The following is a 20547-nucleotide window of genomic DNA, read 5'->3' as shown; positions in this document are numbered from 1 at the left end:
ACACATTTTTGAATTCTGATTTTTCTTTTCAGAATGCATTTTTAAATTGTGTTTCAAATTTGGATTTTCAAAACACATTTTTAAACTTCGATTTTTTTTTTCAAAAGGCATTTTCAGATTGTTTTAGATCTTTTTTTTTTCTAGAATGTATTTTTTGCATTTTGGATTTCTTTTTCTGGAAGGAGATTTTGACTTTTGAATTATATTTTGTAAATTCCAGATTTTCAAATCCATAATAAAAGGGTAATTTTGAAAATTTTGAAAGATGCATGTTCAAATTTATATGGTGCAGGAAGAACTTATTCCTCAACATCCTATTTCACATTTGGCAGATACAGATCACCACATGCCAAAACATTTGACAAGCTTTTCGAGCCTTTTGCCCTGTAATGTAATGGTCTCTAATATTTCAGGGGAAAACAAATCAGTAACCCAACCATGCATATACACTTTAACCTACACTTCATTAGCAAAGAGACAATTGATCTAATTTCTCGTGCTGATGGGAACAAAGATCATACAAAGAAAAGCCTGCAAAAAAGGAAGAACATTTTTCTTTAAAAAATTTACTCTTGATGGAGTTTCATCAGAACATGACAGAAAAGTTAGAAATTCCAAGAGTTCTGACATTTCACAAAATCATTATGAATTGCAGAATCCATAAGTACACATTTCTATTGAAGAGATAGTTATGGGCAGATCAAGCAAAAAAGTTACTTTAGCTGTCAAGGGTGGCATTTTACAAATAATGTTATACGTAGTTGATGAAAAAGTTGTATACATTTATAAGCTAAAAAAGTTACTAGAAGACATCCCACAAATAAAGCTTTTTACAAATTCCTGGAAAACTAGATAAGTGATTGATAGCAAATTTTCTAAATTTACAGCAAAAGTGTAAGATAATATACGCCCCTACATACAGAACTGTGAAACTCAATCTGACCTGTTGCGAGAGTTCATAGAGTTGTTGACACGGCAGATTAAGAAGCCACCAACTATTTCTGTTCAGGAGATTAATTGGACCGAATATTCCGACTGACTGACTTTGGCTTGAAAACACCCCACAAATAATACTTGGCACAAATTCCTGGAAAATTAGATAAGTGATTGAATTAAATACCTAACACAGCATATTTTCCAAATTTATAATAAAAGCCTAAGGTCTCCGACTTACTCCGTTCATTTGGAGGTAATACATGTGAAGAAAAAATGAGGAGCTCTATGTTGTTGATGACTGCCTTGAGAGCAAATTCTTGTTCAATTATATCATTCAGCACACCATCAAAAATTAACTCATCCCTAATTGATGTAAGAGAATATAAAAAACAAGGTTTACATAGAAAATTACAATACCAGTCAGTATGAGGAATATAATCCATTGACAAAGCATACCTTTCTTACTGTGGAAAAAAATAGAGACCAATACTATCACCGTTAGGAGGAGACATATCAAAACTCTCGGGCCAAATACCACACCTCGATAACATCTCTACATCAAGCAGTGTAGGAAGCTTTGTTACTGCCAAATTCACTTTTGCGCAAGCTTCGCTTGACACATAACAAGACCAAAATCTGTTGTGTTGTTCAATATAAATTGTCCCCTACAAAAATGTTTATGAAAAATAAGGTGCATAAATAACCCTCTAAGGGAATTTTAATAAATTACTTGAACTTCACTTCAATGATTAACTGGACAAAAGCAGCCTCAACACAGAAAAATAAAGCAAAAATCTCACGTCCAAACTGGATCATTAAGTGGGCGAGCACAGCTAGGCCTGTCAGTTGAAACATTTATAGGACATTTAATTGATTCAGGCTCCTCATAAAAGATGTCATTGTCCTCAAGGATCGGTTGCCTCTTCTCAATGTCTTTTTTCCTAAGGCATTCTGCAAGAAAACCTTCAGAGGATCTGACAGATTTTGGTTTTCTAACTGCCAAACTCTCCTTTTGCATTTTTAATCTTCTATTTTTAGCTTCAGTGATATCCGTTAAACGCTTGCTTTTTCTCAATTCTTCAGATCCACATCTTTTAGGATTATGTGGTGCACAGTCCTCACATTTCCAGATAATTGTTCCATCATCTTCTGTATAGAACTTATCTAAACAATAACTGCAAATATCTAAACTATTTGTTAAGCACATTTTACATATATCAAGCTAGAAAGAGAAGTACACAACATCTTAGGTTCCAATTTTATTTTATCACATCAAGGGCCAATTTGGGAGCACTTTCACTTCTCCACTTGAAACACAAGTATGCATGAATTGTTGATTTATTCAGATCACATCAATATATAAACTGGTGCAGTGTAAATTAGAATCCTACTAAGAAGAATATTAAGCTCCTTAATAAATTTACTACTTAACTGTACTCCTAGTTTATTATATAGAGATGCCTCTAGAACCTCATAGATTTAGTGAAATATTAGCTAGTTAGTCATTTTGAATTCACAAATGCAGCAACAATTTCTCAGATAAATTATTTTCCTTCATAAAGTAATAAATAATAACTCTGGAAGTGCTCAGAAGATGTGATTGGAGGCTATATGCAGATGGGCTTGCTCATCATATAAAGCTTCATTGATTGTGATCAACAAATGTTCACCTTTTTCAGTGACCGCCTTCACCATAAGAGTTCAAATGTTTTAGTTTCCCATTTTTAATACTCAATGAAATTGCAATCTTTGAATTCACACGCGAAGATAGCTACTTAAAAAAGAAAATTTGAATCATAATCAATGAAACTCATAAAGTGATAACCTATAATTCTAAACTTAGAGCTTCTAAATGTAGTCATTCAATAAAAGACCAAGCAAATTTATATTGTTAATACATGGTAGATTCATCAGGAGTACAAACATTACTGTTGAGAAATTCCTGCCGAAATTGTTATAATTCGGCAGATCTTTTCGTTAATGGGTTACAACTTGTTAGACAAAAGTACATAATATGTATACTCCAGCTTGAGGACATCTTAGAAAATACATTGTATGCGTATATTCAGTTAGTTCATTAGTCTACTTTTTGTTTCTTCACTTAATTCCAAACTACGATATTCTATTTCATATAGTTTTATTATAATGTGAGCAACAATATATTTTCCTTTTTCTTAAATTTTTGTCAGGCAATAGAGAATAAATGAGCCTAAATGTTGAAAATTACACAGTACCGATGACTTCCTATTTTTTCCAGTACATAAACACTAGAAGAGACAAATAAAACAAATCCAAATTCTGTTCTGACCTACCATATAATATCATATAAACAACACACTAAAAAACCATATGGTATTAGCTGATAACATATTTTGTTTTACATTTTTGGGTTGCAACAATAATGTAATACTTTCTTGTTTGGCAGTAATAGAGTTTTATACCAACATTAAAGGTTGTCAAAATTTCAAGTTAACTCTTACGATATTACAAACAAGATAGAAGAAACGAATTAACTTGCTGTCAAATTCCTTTTTAAGTAACCTAGGATAAACTCTTTAAATTTAGCAGATGAATTTTTAAAAAAGTGAGCAGATGAAGATATACTGTGACAATCATGCAACTCTTCATATTGTCTCCAATCCGGTGTTTCATGAGAAAACTAAACATATAGAGATTGATTGTCATTTTGTTAAGAGAAGTTGAGTTTATCAGCTCTAGTGAACAACTTGCAAACATTCTAACTAAATCTATAAAAGAACCTAGGATTCAGTTTATATATTTCAAGCTTGGTGCATATGATCTATATGCTCCAGCTTGAGGGAGAGTGTTCAAATGTAACATTATTTTTATTGTTATTTTCCTTTGTAGGTACCCAGCTTTAAGATTAGGGTTTTGCCTCTATTTGTAACCATATACATATATACAATACATCAATAAAAGGTAAAACAGTGTAAATTGAATCCACTGTATTTTCCCCATTTCATTTATTCAAGTACCATTAATAATATTTCTTCTATATTAGATAAGCTCTTACAAAATTTGCAAATCAAATCTACGAAAAATGTCTTGAGTTTATGTAGAATCTCAGACTTGAGAACCTTGCCAACATTGTATCAATTTTAAAAGTTATTAATACATACACATCTACTCATTTGATAAAATGTAGACTGTACTTTTGGTTGAACAAATTATGTAGATATCAAATCCAATAGCAGAAAAATATAATCCCAATTAATTATCCAAAACCTAAATCAAAGTACTGTCAGTTATTTAAAAGTGAGAACGATAACTCACATTACACATACCTATGCTGAGCACAAGCTTTACATTGGGCACAGTATACGTTGCACTTCGGATCTCCTTTGTCACCACATAGTAGACAGATATTTGTCTGTCAAGTTCATTGAGACAATTATGGACACACATTTTAGTATTAGGCCACGAAACAAACTATAAGTAGAAATGTCTTAGATAAAGGAAAACTATTGCCATCAATAATCATAGATAAATTCTAAATTCATTGAATATTGAGATAAAAGAAACATTAGAACTGCGCAGCAAAGTACAAAAAGGGTCCTGTCAACATTTTCAATTAAGAGCACAAACTCATCAAAATAATCACAAGGTCTAGTATTCATTATTCCTTAATATCCACTACTGAAACAAATTAAGAAAATGGGGGACAACACAAAAATCAGCAAAATGCAAAATTAGTCATTCCTTAGCATATCTCCTACAGGAGCACATTAACAAATGCGGCATACTCTAGTTCAACTTAAGCAACTCAAATGTGGTCAATTAGAAGTTGCAACAAATTTCTACGAAGTCGCAACTTATAACTTATAAAATTTTAAAGGATTTTGAAAACAAGATGCAAGCTTTCAGAAGTCAAATTATTGGAATAATTGTATCTTATTTTATGTTCAAAGTGTTCACAACAATCTTTAAAATCCATAACTTTATACAAAAGTATATGTATCTTACACATTTATATGACACTTTTTGGGCAACATACATGAAGATGCCCCTAAAAGATGTCATAAAAGACAGTAATGCTATTACAGACTCGTTCATGGTAAAGCATGTGCATGACAATATATTAGCCATAGAATTGATCACTTTACGCTAAAAATAATTACTTATTAAATGGATGGACTGTTCAAAAAAGTCATTATATTAAAAAAACTATAACATAAATCAGACCATTTTTAACCCGACTCCTTTATCATGTAGCCTATATATATACTTACGCTCAACCGGTTAATTTTATAAAACAATAATTTTATTTTTTTTAAATATTGAAAGATATTCATGTATTCTAATTTATATATTCAATCATTATATGTAGAATTAAAATTAATTTTATTAATAACATTTCAAATTTAAAAAATATTTTTATTTTTTGAAGTTTTTATTTAAATTTATTCTTTATTTTTAAAACTGAACAAAAATGACACAAATTTATCATGTAATTGATTGGTCAGCAGACCTGGCCATCCATTTTGCCACGGGTAAAAATAATAGTAGTGTGTGAGAATAAAGAAATGGAGGTGAAACTTCTACCAAATCAGTCTTCCACCAAACTTCCAAGTTGTTTAATATTTGCTTACTACCAGACTCTAAGTTGAACCTGTCCGTGTGTCTCATTTTTAAGGAAGATGGATCAAATTGTAGGAAAGGATGACAATAAGTGTTAGCTTGTGTAATTGAAGCATCCCCAAGGGGAGATTGGCCCGGTTCAGAGAAAGAACTAAATGCTAAATTGCATAACTTAATAGTTCACATCTATAAAAGTCTAGAAGACTTTTCTGGTTCAGCAAAGTGTAATCAGTGTTTAAAAACTGAGATAATAATAAAAAGTGAAAACCTGAATTATAAAGCTTGGAAGTATGTTTTTATTGCTGAAACGTTTAGGGAAAGTGCTAACATTGAAGACATCAATAAATCTTTCTACAAACGCAAATCTGTATAGGAAATAAGAAAAATAAATAAAAGTTCTATAATTTAAAATTAGTTTATAGATAAATTAAAGCAATCTTTTTCATAAAGTGTAATGTTAATTCATTTATTTATTTTCTTCTCAAACAGTATCTTTAAAAAAGTGCTCCAACACAAACAAATCCTAATGTTAATAATATGAAATCAGGTGTATAGTAAAAGAAAAAAAGGTGAGCAACAAAGAGAGTAAGCGACTGAGAATCGGAAGTGGTATAACTGTGATTTGATTTTTCGAATTCTAGAAAGAAAAAAAAAAGGTTTTGAAGGGTTAGAGAAATGTGCCTGTGCGCACACTTTTTGTCTTTTAGAATTAGAATAAAAGAACAATATCGAATCGCTAAACTTTGACTACGACGGTATCGTGAAAATTCTGAGAAACTCCACTGCCAAAATTGACTGAACTAGTTTCGGTGTTTCAGAAGCTATTTTTCAGGAGTAAATTATTAAGTATAAAGTTACGAAATTGTTTAGAAAGAGAAGTTCACATTGCAGCATGGAATTCGAGGGTTAGAGAAAGGGGAAAAACAAGTTCATATTGTTGTGTACCTTTTCACAGTGATGAATCATCTTCACAAATCGCTCTGCCTCTACCAATGAACAAGTTTCGCCAAACGCTGGAGTTAAACCGTTCCATCTCCCATCTCTCTTCTCTTCTCTTCTCTTTTTCACTTTCCTTTTTTTACATTGTATCACTACACCCTAGGTCTTTTTATTTTCTCTTCACATAGCATTATTTACTATTTTTAAATTTTCAAGTTGAAATTTATTTATTTATTTATAGTAAATTAAAATGAAAAATGAAAAAAATATTTTTTTTTCTTACTTCGTGCCATTTTTTTGAAGAAAAGGATTTTACTCGAAGAGTACACAAAAAATAACTTCACTTATTTTTCTTAGAATGATTTTTTTAAGAATAATAATACTGGACTCTACCAGTAAAATATTTTTTTCTTCAATAATATCTCTTTCTCACTTTTTATTCTACTTTACTATTTCATAGTTTTAATATTCTGATTTAAATTTTGGTGACTAAAGTGGAGAGAATTAATAAAACTTTAAGGTTGTGATTGGATTAGAGAGAGGATTTGAGGGAGTGGACTTGTAGTGATTTGAGGGGGAAGTGTAAAAAATGTGTAAGAGAATTTTTATTTTTTTAAATATGTAAAATGTAAGTTTACAAATTTACCATTTTTATAAAAAAAAAATTAAATAATAAAATATGAGATATTTTTGTGTTAATTTTAGTTAATTAAAATTGTATAAATACATATAAAAATTATTTTCGTAAAATCAAATCAAAATTAAAATTAATTTTTATTATTGTTAATATTATTATTTAATAAATTTATTTTAATTCTTATTAAGTATTAATTTATATTTATATTTATTATTATTATTATTTTATTTACTATTATTATTTTATTATATATTATTTTTATTTAAATTTTTAAAAATTAAGGGTAATTTAGACTTTTACAATGGTTTGATGTATTTTTCTTAAGATTTCCTTATCTTTCTTAATTGAATAGAGAAGATAGTTTTTATCTCTCTCGCAAATCAGCGTCCTTTATTCTGTGTAATTGAATGAAAACAAATAAAAGAAATCCGTACATTTCAATCCGAATATGCAAGAGAGCATAAATCTTATTTCAAAGTTTTTATTACTAGTGAAAAATAAGTATTATCTTAGTATATTTTAAAAAAGTAATACTAATAATTATGGTTATATAGTAGGGTTACTTAAAGATAAGAGTGATTTATAATGCGTAATACTTTTGAAGTGTGTGTAGAGCTATTTTTAATATTTAAATAATATTTTTTATTTTTTATTTATAATATCATTAAAATTGAAACTAAAATATAAAATATGTAAATATATATATATATATATATATATATATTTATATTACTAAAAATAAGTTACCATATACCACATGGACACACAATGAATTTATTCAGAAGATTTGTTTACCAATTAAGTTACAGTGAAAAGTAAAACTTACAAGGGATATTATACAATTAAGACCTACACTTTGTTTGGATCTGTTTGTGTAATGTGGCACACTTTGTTTGGATCTGTTCGTGTAATGTGACGTATATGATAAAAGCGTTGATGTTCCGATTATTTGTTTTGATGATCCATTTATTTGTGATTAAGGGAGAGGGGATGTGTGGGGGAGGACTATTCATGGTTCTCTCATCAAAACAAAGAAAGGTGTTGATGTTCACATAGAGAACTATTGGTGGTTCTCTCAAGATAACAAAGAAAGATGTTGATGTCATTATTATTCTTATATTTTTTTCTCTTGTTGTTGTGATGAATAGTAGAAAATTAACTGATAATCGAAGCATTTGGAAGTAAACACGTAGATAAGATTATGAGAAGAATCAATTATGTATTGATTTTAGTTGTATAATCTATTATGAAGAGTTTTGTTTTAAGTACATAATCAATTATGAAGAGTTTTGTTTTAAATACATAATCAATTATTAACTAATTTTTGAATCCATAATTGATTATCAACATCTTGGTTTTAAGTGCATAATCGATTATCAATTAATTTTGAACCTATTATCGATTATCAATTAATTTTGAACTTATAATCGATTATCAACAACTTGGTTTTAAGTGCATAGTCAAATATCAACTAATTTTGAACTCATAATCAATTATCAACACCTTGTTTTTAAGTGCATAATCAATTATCACATATGTTTCATCCCATAATTGATTATAGTTTGTTAGTTGTGAATTTTGTAATTGATTATGGTCAATTTTTTTTGTTAGGTCATTTTGTTTTGTCACTAGATCAACTGGTTTTTGTGATTTAAGGTTGGTCATGTTTATAATTATGTTTTAGTGTATTATAATTATGTTTATATGAATATGTTTTTGTGTATTATAATTAGTTAAAAATCTATTTTTGTGTATTGTAATTAGTTATAATGGTGACCCTAACTCTAAACTTAACCCTAATCCTAATCCCAAAAATTGTAATTAGTTATAATGGTGACCCTAACTCTAACCTTAACCCTATCCTAATCCCAAAATCCAAAATTGTTAAAGTGACTCTGAGCGTACATCATAACTCTAACCTATAAGATATGGATTGTTAATTATTTTTAAACGCTTTTTAGAATTTCTAATATTAAAATTTTTATTATAACTAAAAAAATATTTTTATGACATCTTTCATGTTCCAATAATATTAAGTAACTCATATTTTTTTGAAAATAATTATCCAACAATATCGAAAATAATGAACAAATTTTTAATGAACTAAAATCTATATAAAAATACCTCATATTTAATTATTTAAATATCTTTAAAGATAAGAGTAAATTTATAAGATGACATTTTAAACATTTTAAAAAAATAAAAATTTTCTCATTACCATCTCATCAATCACAAACTTTAATAAATTTCCCTCACCAATACACTTTACATATTTTAAATTCAAACATCTTCATTTTTTTCACATTTTCCTCTCCAATAACTCTAAATTCACTCCCTCAAATTTTCATACATTTCCTCCCTAATTCAAATACACCACTAGTGCCGGAAAGCAAATATTAAAGAATGAAACCATTTTTATAGATTATGATAAGTTGGAAGAAAATTTAGCAGTATCCTTTAGCAAAACTTAAAAAACATATATTGGAAATATTAAAGGAATTGAGACTTAGACCACTTGAAAGTCATAAACTGGTAATCCAACCTTTATGAATAAAAAATCTTTAAAAAAGAAGGTTTTGTAGAAATTTTGCTGGCATTTTGAATTGAATTTAGACTTGGAGGGAAAAAGTGCATTATCTCAAACTTTGTTTTGTTTTTAATGTTAAGGTCAAACTTTTAACTGGACTCATTAATGAGTTAAGCTTAAGCATCTATTTGTTTTGGCAAACCAAATTCAAACTTAAAGAGATTGGTTTGAATCTGCTTATTTACACATCTGTTAAGAAGAAAAGTTAAGATATGATTATGAATAAAGGGAAGTGCATAAACCAACAAAAGCTCGTAGTTGAACAAAAATTCAATTGAGTTTTCTTCTTTTTATTAATCTATACCTATGGTATAAGCTAACTAATATTCACAAAAATAAATGATACAATAACAAAGCTCAGGGTTCTCTGGTGGCCTGACTCTACAAGCAGACCACTTTAAATCGGTGACATACTAAAAGTGCAAATGTACAAACTCGTGGAATATGTCAAGAATGTTTGACATCTATCATGAATTTAGTAATGAGAATACTCGTAGTTGAGCAGAAAACATTGCTCAGATAAACATCTTACTCAATGCCTCAATTTTTCTGTAGGTTATGCTAGGAATCCAAGGCCCTGAAACTCTTTCTATGAATGTCCATCTTTTACCAGGCAAACCACCCTTCATAGCTGCCAAAGTCATTCATATATGGAAAGGCAAAGCCATAGAACCTTGAACGCAAAGTAACTGGTTATTTTACACTCCACAAAGCCATGCCAGTGTTCTAAAGCCTAATAGGAAGTCCAAAGTTGTGGAATGTCTTGATGGTTCCATCACAACCTGCTGTCACAATTGATAGTCCCCATGTTTCTGATACGTACTTTTCATGGGAAGGATCTTTTATACATGGCTTCTGGTGATCAAATTCAACTTCTGCAAGAGGTAAATCCCAACTAGGAAGCTTCTCTTCGGGCCACGTCACAGAACCCCGACATGTACCATCAATGGAGAACCAACTTCCAAAAGAAAAACGTTCTGATTCCCTGACACCATGAGCAGCCTCTAGTTGGTGCTGCATTCCTGAAGAATAGTGGGCAAAATCTTTGCCAGAACCTTGTTCTGTAGTCATGCCAGACCAAGGTATTGCAGTAGTAACCCCTTGAGAGCCAAAGTACTCACATGAATACTTGGATTTTGTACTTTTGGGAGAAGTATTTCCCAAGTCATTGAAGTTCCAAATATACACACGAGAGTCCCCTCCCACTGAAATTATATGCTCTCCACCAGAGGTAAATGAACCAGACATCTGACTTCCAGACCTTGAAAGACCTGCAAATAGTAGAATGATCAACCAACTTAGAATAGTCCGTGTGAATTAAGTATCGATAATGAAATTATGTAGAAAGAGGAAACAAGTTTTATCTTAAATTTATGAATGAACCAGTGGGTTTTGCAAACCATGTACAAGCCCCAAATTAGAATAGGTGAAGTAAAAGATCACATAAGAACAAATGAAATCCACACACAACTTAAAACATGTCTTTTAAAGATACCAAGTAAAGGATGCAAACCAAATTGGTGATTTAAAAAATGAAATGTCTGCCTGTGTTTAGGGATCAATAGAAAGTAATCAAATCTCCATAGAGTGACAGGTCCAATGCTATATTGATGTGCTCTAACTAAAACAACTTAAGAATTTAGTTTCATAAACTATCTATAAATGGAAAATAAAGACTTTCTGTAGTATTTGACATGCATATAACTTTTCATTAGATACACAAGGTAGGCATTCAGTTTAAAGATGACATACTTAACAATTTCTATAATAATCGCCCAAGTTTAAAACTTGAAGTATTCAACAGTGTTTTGACTACTAATGCAACCAGATCAAAAGATCATACTGAAAAATCATGCAATTGTTTAAAGATATTAATAACTAATTCAACAATCATGTGGTTGACTATTCATGGCTTAGTGCTCTACCTTTATATGTTTGAACAAGTTCAACGCCTTCCAATATTCTAACTTTGGAATCTTCAGATGTAATCATAACTCTCTGATGGTTTTTCTGAGAAAACTGCAATGTGACAAGGGTGTTGAAATGTAAGCAAAGTAAGTGAAAAAGTATAGATTTTAGTAACAAAAGTTTCAAGAAAGAAACAAAACCTGAATGCCTGTAATCTTGTTGCCAGATGTTCTCTTCTTTCCATTGACACGAATTTGGGCATCAAGCTGGAAATGTTTGCCTAAACAATTAGAAATCCTATTTAGAGACTTTAATTCATATAATTTTTGGTGTTTTCCCCTTCTAAAGGGAGTTCAAGACTTAATTGACTAGTAAGATACCTGAGACAACATAAAAGCGGCAATTGCCTGTGAGGGAACCAACTACAAACCCCTGCACAAGTAAATAGTCATAGGTTAAACATCTAATGAAGAAAAGAATCTAGAATTGTGATTAGTAACAAGACATACAAAATCACAGATATTCGGTCAAGAAATCACAGCATACTTGTCCATCTGGTCGGAAACTTATTGCACTAATCACATCTCGTATGTCTGCCCAGTCAACAACTCGCTCTTCATGTATCCCCCATATTCGGACTTTGCCATCTATGGAACCACTGATGAAGAAATTTTCGTCAACGGGGTTGAACTGAATGCAAGTCACTGTTTCCATGTCAGAACAACAAACAAAGATTATTATACTTGTTTGATTAATCAGCAAATTATGAAAGTAAACAAAGCATATGTGGTAAATAATACTTACCATAGTCTTTGTGATGGAAAACACTTAGACATTGATTACAACCAATTTTCCACAAGCGAACAGTTTTATCCGAAGAAGATGAAAGGAGAGTCTGCAAGACGAACTCTAGATCAGATTCAACAAAGTTTGCAAATAGAACAAACATAAATTGCATAAAAATATAAAACTTTTGCAAATTAAACTCACATCTGAATTGGACCAAGCCAAATCCAAGACATCTCTGGTGTGACCATAAAATTCATGCAATGGTGATTCCTCGACTTTCAAAATCTTGTTAGGAAGAACAGCAAAGGATTGACTTGAGTGTTTCTTCTGAGAGCAAGAGGAGCCACGTTTCACTTTTCTAACAGCACTGTCCTCCGCATTGAAGCAGATACTAGATGTATCTAGTGATGTCACACGCCATATGCGTATTACACCATCTTCACCTCCACTAGCCAGATATTGGCCATTGGGACTAAACTTCATAGTCCAAATCAGGCCTTCGTGAGCTCTAATCTCTTGCCCAATATACAGAGCACTCAACTCCATCCACCTCTTCTTATTCTGCTTTACTTTTATTCTACGACTTTTATTTGGCCCTGAATCCAATTTTGAACTGATTTTACCCCAACCTCCTTTTTTGTTGCTCATAAAGTGCTGCCACCAACTTTTCTTCTCTCGAGCCTCAGCTTTTCGATGTCTAATCTCTTCATCTGTAAAAGAAACCTCATAAATCTTCTCTTCTGAACTTGCATCTGGTTTATCTTGGGGACCTCCTTTCTGATCGTCAAACAAGTCTTGTGCCTCAGAAGTTGTTTCCCTTCCCGAGAGAACCAACTCCTCAGAAACCCGATCATAAGGCAAAATACAACTGGAAGTATTTGAAACTGCCCCACTATCGCTGGTCCTCTCCAGTTCAAATCTCACTGATGAGTTATCAGAATTCATCATATTATTCTCTTGAGCACAAACCTTGGAAGAACCATCATCCCATCCCATCCCCTGCAAAAACTTTCCCCTCCTTTCCTTCACACTCACAGGCTCATTCACCCACATCTCATAACCCAACTCTTCTTCTGTCGAAGCAGACGCTTGGATTGGTGAAAAACAATCCACTGAGTCAAAAAACACATCACAACCTCCCTCATCAGAGATCAGCATAGCGTGCAGTCAAACGCAAATGTCCCACATAAGAAGAAAAAATGTCACCTCCAACCCTTTCCCTGCTTCTGTGACACCTTAAATACCACACCACGCCCCCAAAATCAAGGGAACAAGTTTCTTTCGCTGATGGAGGAAAACTAAACTGAATATAAAATGCCACCACCACAAGCTAGGACCAAGTACGAGGAACCTCTCAGAAACTCAATAAAACAGCCAATGACAACACTTGTTGGCATGTTGGGAACCCTCTCAAGACCAGGATCCCAATATATAAAATAAAAAGAGCAATAAATTATTCCTCAAACCCCAATAACACCTCAATAGAATAACTAAATTCAAAAACCAGAACCTAAAAGATACACAAGAAGAAGCTAAAACCGCTTTGAGATGAAACACTACCCTCTTCTTGAATTCAAAGTTATCACCGACCCTATTGCAATGTTCTCCACAACACCAAATCCAAGGTCAAACAAAAGAAGTCCTCTGAGTGCAGTGAACCGAGAGGGATTCAAGACACAGAGAAACTGGCGGAAGAAGGAAAGTGGTGTCACCTAAAAAACAAACAAACCAACTAAGTCACCTCGAGATTGAAGAGTGAAACTGCATGCACGAACGGCTCAACACGATAAACAAGATGTTACTGTTCTCTGCACTCTGCAACTACAACAACCACTCCACATTCACCTTCATGCTTTGCTGTAATCCTCACCTATTATCTCCCTCTGCGTAGCTAACCAAAGAGAGAATTTCAAGATTATTTTATACTTTTAAAATAATCATCAAATAGTGACATAAGTTTAATATTGACTGTGTCATAAAATAATAATAATAATAAAATAAGAATGATATTGTTACAACATTACATTAAAAGTGAAGAGACAAAAAGTACAGAATTTTTAAAAGCATTTCGCTTTCGATGGATAGGACCTGCTAAGTGAAAAGAATATGCCTACATCAAGCATAAGTGTTGCTGAACCAGAAACCACAGATCTAAAATTCAGTCCATTCAATTCACCACAATAGGATCTAACTCCATGGTCTTTTCATTATGCCAAAAGGTTTTTCAGTTTTACAAAAATCTTCTTTTTCTTTGTATTTGTTTGTTGGAAGAGAAGGAAAGGAAATATATATAACAAATAACACATGACACAGCTACAAAATTTTAAAGGAGTTAGTGATATTAATTAAGACTAAGATTAGTATAGCTAGATAATTCCATGATTGATGGTTGCTCCTAGCATTGTCTTTAAGGCGCATTTATGGCTATAAGAGCTATTGTAGAGATAAAGGATTGAAGAAGAAAAAGAAAACAAGTGAAAATGGTTTGTGAAGTAGTGGAGTACTATTAGGCTCAACTAGTACTGGGTGCTATGTAAGTGCCTTTTACCCTTCATAGAAAAAGCGATGACTCGAAAGTGTTAAGGCCTAAGGATGACATAGGTGCCCACTTGGAGCCTATAGGGGTTCCTTATTACAGCAAAACATTATAGCACCCCTCTCTTCCTCTGCAATGCAGTTCAGATTTTAATTTCTTGGGCTTCGTGTGATGTTTTGTTTCCCCCATTAATGAGGGGTTGTTGGTATTATGCAACAAAACTAATACTGCACCTTAATAGTAGGACTACTCTTTTTCCTATCTCTATTTTTTTCATTCCTCTTTCTCTAGAAATTGACATCTCATCAGGTTTCCACAAAACATTACAACTATTCTCACCGAGCCTCACTACCAACTAACTAGCTGCCTCTGTAGTTCTAAGCTTCTTCGTATCAACAAGAATTTACTATAGACAGACAGTTAAAATTTTAACACTCTGATTCCTTAAAAATATTCTTTTTTTCATTAAAAAACATTATTTTATTTTTCCAAACTTATGCATGCGCATTGGTGTAATTCAATTTTTATTAAAAGATCCTCTCATAATTTACTAGTCATGAGAAATTATTCATTAAAGTAATTAGATTAAGAGAAAAAAAAATATGTAAAATTAGTCTAAGCGAGAGTGTATGTATATATAATATTTTAATTCATAAACAGTAAGATTAGTCTCATACTTCTACCAAAGAAGAGGAATATATATATTATGATGAAAAATGTTGCATGGTGCATTCTGATTTTTAGTACATGGATGGAAAATAATAATAATGAAATATTGGAAACGATGTGATAAAAGAAATTAAAAAAATAGATAAAGAAAACATGAAATAGAATTAATGTACAAAATACATTATTAGTTAAAATTTCTGTCAATATTTTTTTAAAATTATATAAATATTAATAAATATAAAATAATAATACTGTTATTATTATTATTTCTTGGTTTCATGCTAATGACACTGAAAGGACCTTTCCATGTTACCACTCTCTATGTCCAGGGTAATCAAATCTCTGTATTTCCTATTTAAAATTGGGTTTTTCCTATTTTGGATAGATTTTTTTAGCAGCAAGCCACTACAAGAAACTCACACGACTAGGTTGAATGACCCATCATCCATTTAAGAAGCAATGGAAGGGCTTTTTATCTGGGTGTGTGACATTTCCAGAGTATAATGTATATAAAAACTATTGGAAGAAGTATCTGAGTTGAGTGTAGCAAAGCAATTTTCATATTCCAATTAGTTTAAACCAGAGTTTAAATCCTCTAGTTAGAGAGGAAGAAGCTACTCTGTGAACAAGACCTGAATGGAAGATGGTACATAACATATGTCTAGAGAAAATTGGTGAAAATTAAAATGCATATGATAAGATGGATCGTAGTATACATCATTGTCACCACTTAGCATCCTTCGAACCTTCCAAAACCTCCCTCCAATATCACAACTCACACTTTCACCTTAATTTGAAAAGAATGATTTACCATATAAACTAGTTTCTTTTAGTTTGAGGGATTTTCTTTAAGATTAATAAAAAATGTAGAGTTGAAAAGATTGAATAGATGAATTTGTTTGAGAAATAGGTATGGACCATATGGTAGGTATATGACACTAATAAGTGTGGAGCCACAGCCACTGGAGTGTAGGGTGAGAAGCCCCTTTCAATTCTGATATTTTTGCTTCATTATCTCTTTGTTTAATGTTATCCCAAACCGCACAAGCACTAGCTGTAATATAATGGATGTTTCAGAATCATGCACTCGTGCCAACTTCTTCTAAGTGTGTTACCATGTGCCCGCAATAATTAAGATGAATTAAAGTATTAAAAATACAGTGAACTATGCTGTAGGAACTCTGACACGTATCTTATTTGTCAATAAAACAAGGATATAATGTTTATTAGCGAATCCTTCACATGCCCAATCAGTTCCTTTAAAGTATGCTTGTGGTTGATTAGTTGTAATGTAACTAATTGAAGATAATAATCAGCAAACATCTATCATCTATTACATACTATTCATATATGTGTGTAGTGTTACCTTTTTCATCTTTTAAAGAGGTTAATTAATAGTGTTTCAGAGAGGCAAACAAAGATGGAAAAATTGAAATCTAACATAGCAGCCACTGGGCAATTTCATTTAACTGTTGAGGGCAAAGAAAGAGATGTGAGAAATCTCACATGCATGATGGATGCTTTTTATTACGGAATGACAAGACGAGAAGGTCTATTGAACTTTTAAGACCTGAATCTATGTAGCATTTGCAGATTAAGAACATAAAAATCAGAACACTATAGCAGATTTGATATTACAAGAACACCTTTTAGTGTCATTAAAACGACCCTTGTGGTCTTGGCAGTTTATACACATAGCATCCTCACTTTCACGTGGATTAAAATGAGAAAGAAAATGGAATGATGAATTAATCCTACTAAGTTGGTCGCCAATTTCAATCGCAGACCAAGCATTGCATACCATGGAGCAGTGGCATATTTAAATTATTAGGCGTTTTGCAATGCCAATCATGATATTTGATTTCCCTAGTCTCTTGGGTCGTATTCACTTTCTTATTTTGCTTTATAATAATGGTTCACAAATATCAGAAAGGAGTAAAAAAGAGAGGAAAAAGATGAGGAAGAAAACAAGATAGGTGATTTCATTCCAGAAAATAGTGAGTTGCACTTCCAGAGATTTGCTTTCTAAATTTGCTTTTATCCCACAAAACAATAAAGTGAAGCAAATGGAGGGAGACATGGCGAAAATAGACACAGGAAGAGCAACAGGGTATGTGAAATTGACACAAATAAAGCTTTTTTTTTCCTCTCAAAAAGCCAGAGGTGGAAGCTTCATAGTGCACACATAAATTCATTGATTCATTGATTTTTTGATGATGGAACACAGAGACAGATAAAATTAAAGGGTCTGTATGAGAATTAATTAAGAAGATGAAGAGTGAAGTGAACACTAACCTCTAGGGACCCAGTACTCTTTGGCTCATGAAAAAACTTTGGACTCAGATTGCAATCATAGACACAGAGGGCAAAGCAGTGTCATAATTGATGTCTTTTTATCTATAGTAGCTATGTACTGTCGTATATATATAATGCTTGTTCGCATGAAGAAGCAAGCCCACTTTGCTTCTCTCCTTCTCCCACAACTTACTTTTATATGTTTTCTCAAAAAATCAACTTTTATATGCTTTTTAAACATAATTTTAAAGTATATTGTTACTATTTATGAGATCAGATAGTATTTTCAAAAGAGTGTGATCATAATTTATAACTTCAAATAAATTTCATTAAATAACAAAAATTGTGTTCAAAATAATGTGATAAAAGATACACTCTTAGCACTCTCCTTCGATTACTTCTCTTTTCAAAAATTTAATTTATAAACACATTTCACTTTTGATGTCCATTTAGAGGAAAAGATCAGAGAAATGTAAACATAAGATTCTACAAAATAGGATGGAAATATTATAGAATAAAAACGTAACAAAAATTTTATTTTATTTAATTTTCGATGCATTTAAATAACATTACGACAAGTGAAGATTTTGTGTTAATAACAATGATTGCAGTACTCACGTTAAAATAGTGAAAATAATAGTAAAGATAATAATGACAACAATAAAAGAATTTATTTTACAATATTATTTTTAATTTAGCTACCTCCAATGAAAATAAGAAAATGCTAAACTAGTAAGATGTTGTATACTAAAACAATACTAAGAACATTACGCAAAACAACTTAGCATAATAGGTTAGTAGAATAATATTGTTACTTAAAATAAAATAAAAAACAGTGAATTATGAATTATTTTTTTTCTTTTATATAAACTTGCTTATTAAAACTGTTTATTAACGTATACTGGAAGAAAAAATTTGATCAACATTATCCAATTTATTAGAAGTTTGAAGTTTAAAATATACCATTACCAACAAAGTATTTCCTCATTTTCCACTGTTTTTCTTCTTGAATATTATTATGAAGTTTCAACAATTTTGTAGCCTTGAATGCATAAACCCAAAGGACCAAAGCTATCTTTACAATATTGCTAAAATTAAGTTAGCATAAATTCAGGTATTGATTTTTTTTAACATATAGTTATGAATATTTCTCATAAATATTTAGTATACATTTATATATTTGTTAAGAAAATAAAATATTTTTTATAGTCATTTCCTTATTATATAACTCTAACTTTATGTCTAAACATAAGTCCATGCTTTTGATAATAAAAAAATACATACCATAAACATCAAATTGCTCTGCTAAAAAAGAAATTAATTTAAAGTTCTTAAAATTTGAATATACTTGATGCAAAGAAATTAAAATAATCCACTCTAACTGTAACACTAAAATGATTTGAAAAAACGTGGAAGTGTGGAAGCCACGGAGGCAATAGGGTTGTAGGGCTCTAGCATCCCTAGTTGTTAGGGACAAATCTCTCTTCAATCTTCTCTCGATTTCTTCTCATTTTAAAGCAAAAAGTTATCATACTTATCCCTTTTATAATTAAAGGGTTTTTGCAGTTGCAAGTCTTTGACTCTGTTTTCTGCATGCAAATACTCAAAACCTTTATATCAAACTATAAAATATAAAGCAAACACAAACTCCATAATTTTTTATTTAGACTTATTTTTTTATTTCTTAATTCATTTAGTGTCAATAAAAAAATTAAGTTTGAACAGAAAGCATTACTAATTTAAAAATTAAAATATAATGGTAGAACCATGTGTCCTTTAAAGAAAGCTCTTTAAAATATAAGGAGTCTATTTTTTTTTCAAATGTTTATTTATGGTTGGCCCCAGTTTTTTCCACTGTAGGGTTCATATGACTCTTTAGGGTGTATTATAAGTTCTTATATTGAATTTCATAAAGTTGTTTAAGTCTCATTTGAGAGTTTAATCCTTTGAGTAATCTCATTTATTTTCAACGTTTATTTATTTGAAGATGTTTCTTGAGAATTTCCAGAGAAATAATTTATGTTTTAGATGTTTATTTTCTCCAAGTGTGAAATAATTCACATATGTTTCCAAAATAAAATATATTACCTCTGCCAAATTAACGCGAACATATGGTACGTCTTTCAAAATGGGATGTGCATTAGTCCCTTATACACTATAATCTTATACACACTAATGTGTAATTAATATATGGCTACAGTTTTTCAAGTGAGTTCTGTCTATAGAAACATTCCTAATAAGCTCTTATAAAAAAATATTTTTTAAGCTTTTATTGAAATATTTTTCATATATATGTAAAGTTAAATTTTTATTACAAAAGCTGAGAGAACTTTTATAAAATCAAAACATATTCTTCTTTGATTGAACAATGTATCTGAATTAATGGTAGTTAAATACATAATAATGAATAATGTATATTTTGAAACTTTCACTTATATATATTATTTTGAGTGAATTTTAAGTGTGGTGTGAATCTTAAGGATAAATTGATATAATTCTTAATTTTAGTTGTTTTGTGATATGATTAATAGTATATATATAATAATATTTTAGGTTTAACTCTATATTATACTACAATAAAATCATTAAATAAAAATTAATTTTAGAAATAGAAATAATTAATTATTATATTGATTTAATTAAAAAATATTT

General features: G+C 30.8%; 2 protein-coding genes across 7 annotated transcripts; both read right to left on the bottom strand.

The window, feature by feature from the left end:
* Positions 1-256: 256 nt before the first annotated feature.
* LOC137821691 (uncharacterized) lies at positions 257-6634 on the bottom strand. Of its 4 annotated transcripts, none has more exons than XR_011082867.1 (7): positions 6481-6620; positions 4231-4327; positions 1737-2111; positions 1393-1601; positions 1175-1299; positions 944-1087; positions 257-531 (listed from the first exon to the last, which is right to left on the bottom strand). XR_011082867.1 is itself a non-coding variant. In XM_068626400.1 (7 exons), exons 1-4 carry the CDS (start codon positions 6499-6501, stop codon positions 1529-1531), a joined length of 555 nt encoding a protein of 184 aa, XP_068482501.1. In that variant the 5' UTR covers positions 6502-6634; the 3' UTR covers positions 257-531; positions 944-1087; positions 1175-1299; positions 1393-1528. The 4 variants fall into 4 exon arrangements, 1 of the variants encoding a protein (XP_068482501.1); XR_011082865.1 differs by having other exon boundaries at positions 1737-2622; positions 4242-4327; XR_011082866.1 differs by having other exon boundaries at positions 1737-2121; positions 4242-4327.
* A 3322-nt stretch (positions 6635-9956) lies between these two features.
* Positions 9957-18062, bottom strand: LOC137821811 (uncharacterized). Of its 3 annotated transcripts, XM_068626574.1 has the most exons (9): positions 17896-18027; positions 14198-14286; positions 12597-14107; positions 12411-12501; positions 12153-12310; positions 11987-12038; positions 11807-11886; positions 11624-11717; positions 9957-10969 (listed from the first exon to the last, which is right to left on the bottom strand). In XM_068626574.1, the coding sequence occupies exons 3-9, from the start codon at positions 13551-13553 to the stop codon at positions 10425-10427; spliced, it is 1977 nt and encodes a 658-aa protein (XP_068482675.1). In that variant the 5' UTR covers positions 13554-14107; positions 14198-14286; positions 17896-18027; the 3' UTR covers positions 9957-10424. The 3 variants fall into 3 exon arrangements, with proteins under 3 accessions (XP_068482675.1, XP_068482673.1, XP_068482674.1); XM_068626572.1 differs by having other exon boundaries at positions 12597-14286; positions 17896-18062; XM_068626573.1 differs by having other exon boundaries at positions 12597-14278; positions 17896-17995.
* Between the last annotated feature and the right edge of the window lie 2485 nt (positions 18063-20547).

The sequence above is a fragment of the Phaseolus vulgaris genome, chromosome 9 (assembly GCF_000499845.2).
Source record: "Phaseolus vulgaris cultivar G19833 chromosome 9, P. vulgaris v2.0, whole genome shotgun sequence".
Taxonomy (NCBI): Eukaryota; Viridiplantae; Streptophyta; class Magnoliopsida; order Fabales; family Fabaceae; genus Phaseolus; species Phaseolus vulgaris.
This window is presented reverse-complemented; position numbering and strand designations above follow the sequence as displayed.